General features: G+C 36.4%; 1 protein-coding gene across 1 annotated transcript in view; it reads right to left on the bottom strand.

Annotated features, from left to right (window-relative positions):
- Positions 1–1,445: 1,445 nt before the first annotated feature.
- The window catches only part of Smp_174760 (putative hypothetical protein), a gene marked incomplete at both ends in the record, with an annotated part of 16,926 nt that continues 13,073 nt past the window's right edge, over positions 1,446–5,298 (bottom strand). Inside the window, 3 exons of the mRNA XM_018796368.1 lie at positions 1,446–1,520; positions 2,994–3,386; positions 4,416–4,536. Of these exons, the coding sequence (XP_018650588.1) occupies positions 1,446–1,520; positions 2,994–3,386; positions 4,416–4,536 (589 nt within the window). The remainder of the gene's footprint in view (positions 1,521–2,993; positions 3,387–4,415; positions 4,537–5,298) is intronic.

Genomic DNA, 5,298 nt, shown 5'->3' with positions numbered 1-5,298 from the left:
AGTAGTTGAGCGTGTTAACCGCTTCACTTATCTTGGAAGTCTCATCAGCCCTTGTGGTCCGGTGTGTGACGAAATTTCAGCACGGATACAGAAGGCTCGTCTAGCTTTCGCCAAGTTGCGTCATTTATGGCGCAGGCGAGATATCCGTCTAGCAACCAAGGGACGGGTTTACTGTGCAGCAGTTCGTTCCGTTCTACTTAATGGCAGTGAAACATGGCCGGTAAGAGTAGAGGATATTCGTAGGCTACTAGTATTCAATCATAGGTGTCTTCGGAAACGGGTACTAGGTAAAGATGGCAAATCGACTGATGGAGTAGTGAAGCTTCATCAGTTGAGATGGCTGGGACATGTGTTACGTATGCCCAACCACCGACTGCCACGACGTGCAATATTTCATGGTGTAGGAGTAGGTTGGAAGAAAGCTAGCGGCGGTCAGACCAAAACGTTGCACTGACAAGTGGACTGAGCCATGCTGGTAGGTATAGACTACCTGGTTGGGATTCGCGAGATGATAGCAATCGATGGTTAGAGACCTTAAATGACATGCCTCAAGATCGTTTGGAATGGCGAAGGTGCATCCACTCTTTGTGTTCTACCAAATTATAATCTTCTGAATTCTTCATGTCCGTATCCTTTTTCTCATTCCAGATTTATTTCATTGGATTATATTCCTTCAATAACATCTTCAAACCCTAATCTTTCACATAATGCTTATACTCTTACTACTTCTACTACTATGGGATTTGAATCGACAACTGCATCTCTGTGCTAATGTGGTATTGCAACTCGAACTGATGTACGTACGTACGAAGTTCTACGTTGTGACTAACTGACTTTGCTTATAATGCTTGTGACTTCAGGCAATATCGAAGCGATCCGCACAGGATGCACATATACCAATTTGAGATTGATCAGTTACAGTCCTAAACGTCCATGGGAATATTTAAACAACTAATACAAAAATGAATTAAAAGTTCACCCCATTACACAAGCTAGTGGCTAGGTGGATAAGACGATAGCGTTTGAAGCTAACGGTACTGGGTTTGGAGTAAACATCAATTCTGTGATGCAGGTACATCCAGATGACGAGTCTCAGATAGGACGAAACGGGTGTCCTGGATTCTACTGCTAGCCACTATCCATCTTTGCTAATAAAATATTCAGGAAATAATATATTTTTCGATATTCATCTACAAGAGCGTACATGCTGTGAAAGTGTACAACACAACTATGTAGCACATAAGAACTAGTCAACATACAAAGAGTACTATCATTTGTGTGCTGAACTATGGTTATCGAATGTTGATGATTACCTAAAATCAATATAAGATCAAGTCAATTTTTATGCATTCGACAATGAATATGATACATATATACATATATTTCGATCTGAAAAGGTATTTATTTAACACTTTTATAAAACATTGGTAATAAGAGTTCGTGAATTATGTGGTATATTTGGTTTGTGTTCTATGAATTCCGTAGATTGAGAGTATACCATCATGAGATCCAGTAGATACCTATGGACAAAAAAGAAAAGACCACAATTTATGCTAAATTATGATAATACATTTGTTTTTCTAAGCCTGTTTTTCTTCTTCGTAGTGCTCCAACTAACGATACCTTCAAACAGGTGAGGAACTTAAGAACTTAGTAGTAATCAGTATTTCAATGTAATTGTGTGAGGAGACGGTTTTGTAAGTATGTGGTTTTCTGTATTGAGTTAATCTCACTGTTCTAAGAACCGTATTATAGGAGTAAATTAAATCGGAATTCAAAACATGCTTTTTCCTAATAGACAACTTAAGTTTTCATAGTACTGTAAGCTCAGATGATTGTTTCCTTTAACTCATGATGTAAAATAGTCTTCATAGAAGTGATTCGTAATAATTTTCAAAATATACAGTAAGTAGTTGTTATCATCAGACAAATGTACTAATAAGTATTGTTGGAAAATGAAGCGATGGAGGGGTGGGTGCTTATGGTGGTTTTATGTTCACTGGACTACATGGTTTGACAGTATAGGGTTGTGGAGATCGTTAAGTTTTGATTGAGATCATGAATCGATCAATGTTAGAGCACCATTGAAAACTTGGAAGCACTACATGGTTTGATTGTTAAGTCGTCATTCTCAGTATCTTCAGAGTTTACTTCATAGAGAAGTGAGCTCTCCAGTTATTTCATTAGTATTACATCCAGTTTGTTCTGATGGGCTTGTTTGTAGTCACCTGTCTTCGTATATTTTGTTGTCACCACCCATTTCGGTATATATGTAGACTGTCTTTGTGGGTTGACTTCAGGCCTCATGACTGATTGATCATATCAGGGAATTTCTCGAAGCATGGTGTTGAGCTAAATTATCAAGCACGCTGACATAGAGCGAGGCTATAAGCTCATCAGTCAATCGCAACGAAGAAGATAACTCAAATACGAGTGAAAATTCGTTAAGTTGGTTTCGAGTTACATTCTAAATGTGAGAAATAATATTACTAATAGGTTGTTTAGATCGAATTAGGTGAAGCGGGGTTCGAACCTGCAAATAAATGGTTAAAAATTTAACATTCTAACCACTAAGCCACTAGTGTGGACGTTAACTGACAAAGAAAATCAACGTAAATGCCAAAATGGATGGTGACAACAAAATATACGAAGACAGGTGACTACAAACAAGCCCATCAGAACAAACTGATGTAATACTAATGGAATAACTGGAAAGCTCACTTCTACATGAAGTAGACTCTCAAGCCTAACAATTAAGCTATGTTAGTTTTGATGTTGGTTTGTTCTCTGAGCTGGATGGTTTGGTCGTGGAGCTTTCATCGTCCTTCTGAACGACATCATCAGTACAAGCTTCTAAGCTATGTTAGCTCAGGAAACAAAACACAAACAAAAATATCGTAAAGTGTTAAGATTTAGAAATTTCAGTGTTTATCAATGTTTTTAAATAAAAATACACGAAGATTTCAATATGATTATTAATTATAAACTCTTACCTCAGGCTTTGACGGATGCCAATCCACTACAGTAGCTGGGCTATTATTCGTTCGTATTTCATGGTTTAATATGGCTAGGGGATGTGAACAAGCTTTTCGTACATCATATATAACAGGTGATGATTGATTAACATCTATTGTACCTCCTACTAACAATTTTGTTCCACATGGACTAAATACTGCTGTTACAGGTGGAATAAGAGCATTTCTACTTGATCCACTTGAATATATTTCAGATGAAAATTTTGCCAATTTCAATACAGGATATCGACTTTCTCTAAGGTCCCATATTTGTATACAATCTTTTGGTGCTACTGTTGCATATACTGTATATCCTGTACCAAGTGTTATAGTATTTTGTATTGAGTCATTAAAGCTTGAATATAACGATCCCTAAATATGAGATTTATACAGATTTAGTTTATGAGAAATAAAAAAATTAGCAAAGAATAATAGGGTCGGCAGTGATATAAATAGAGTCAATTAGCCACATAAAAATGGGATATGGTGGGTTTCAGATATACTGAATTTCGACCAGTTATCTGATTTGGCTCGGAGCTGAAACATTGAGGTTTCCAGTATTTTGTTAGAAGTGTGATTCATAAGTATCAGGAATAATAGTTCGCAAACCCTATTTATGAGCAGTGATTGTATATGTGGAAGAGAATGAAGTTGGTGAGGAAGCGTTGTTGATAAGAGTATAAGAAAGTGTTAAAATGAACTTAAGTTTTACTGAAAGTGTATGGTTGGTTAATACCTTCCAGTTGACAACACAGTGGAAATATATTTTTGGAGGATTTCAATCAGAAACCCAATTGATAACGTAGCTGCACAATTTCATGAATAGCTCTTTGAAGCTAATCATGCACCACCTATATGCAAGTAGTGTTTACTTTTTTAGTTCTGTAATTTTCAAAGTATCATGCCGTCTTTGTAAAACTATAGGACTATGAGTAGGTGGTATTTTTCAAGTTGACCACCTTACCTAAACACTTCCATTTATAGGAAAACAAGATCGATGAATATGTCCTTATCCATGGAAAACAATCTGAATCCACTACAGCCCAGCACAACAAGAAGCTCGACGTCCCTCTCGAACTTGAACAATTTGCTTTTAATTTCATCATTAAACTGTGGATTCTCGTGATATGGTTAATATATCAAAAGGTAAAGTGTTCCAACCAAAACAATTTGGTTGGTTCATCACGTTAGGAAAACCTGACCACCCTCGTAAAGGTAACAAATACAGCCTGAGAATAGATAGGTATACCGAACCTTAGTTTCGGTAATATGGAAAATTCTATGCTTTCTGATCTGATCATTTTCCACAAGTGACAGATCTCAAAGAAAAAAGTTTGATACAGAATATTTAGTAAAAGTCTAAGCGGAGTATTGTTTATTGAATGAATATATGATGTTTACCTGATTTAATGCAATTCCTGTAATACACTTATTATGAGCAGATTGAATTTCTTGAATAACCTTTCCATAGTTTAAGTCTAAAATGGATAAACGTCGATCTGATCCGGCACACACTAACAAGTCTGTGATATTAAAAAAAATAAAAACGTTTTATATGTGATTTTTGTAATTATGTAAATTATTTTACGGGGATTTACCAAAGTTTTAAGATTAGCTTTAGCAAAAAGCACCATAAAACAATAGGAGTAGGGCTTTCATCTCCGTAAAAGTCTTTTTAGCAATGGTCACCAACGATCACACATGAAATTGTATCAGCGATCTTCAAGCTTAGTGATAAGCACAACTTGATATGCCCTGGTCCCCCATATATAGCATTATTGATGAGTCACTATCCCACTACTAATTTCTTTAATAAAGATACTAGTAATTTAATTGTTGAATTCATGATTCGATTAAAGCTAGACCATCATGGAAAACGTGGGTTCGAATCACCTGAGCGGGATCGTAGGTGCTCACTGCTGAGGAGTCCCATAATAGGACGAAACGATCTTCCAGTGCTTCCATGTTTTCCATGGTGGTCTAGCTTCAATCGAATCATGAATTCAACTATTAAATTACTACAATCTCCACAAAACTTCATTTCTGATAAAGATACTAGAGCTTATAATTGTTATATCCCGAAGAGAATGGTGAATGGTAACTTTTGAGGACTATTTATTGACCAATGTAATGTGTATATTTCCTATTGTATGATTATAGAAGGGGTTTTGTGGAGATTTAGTATTTATCATAGTTGAAAGCGTGAGTCAATTGAAGCTAGACCACCATGGAAAACCTGGAAACACTGGACGGCCGTTTCGTCCTATTATGGGACTCCTCAGCA

Source organism: Schistosoma mansoni, chromosome 2 (genome assembly GCF_000237925.1).
Source record: "Schistosoma mansoni strain Puerto Rico chromosome 2, complete genome".
NCBI lineage: Eukaryota > Metazoa > Platyhelminthes > Trematoda > Strigeidida > Schistosomatidae > Schistosoma > Schistosoma mansoni.
The sequence above is the reverse complement of the archived record's forward strand: the minus strand, read 5'-3'. Positions and strand labels throughout refer to the sequence as shown.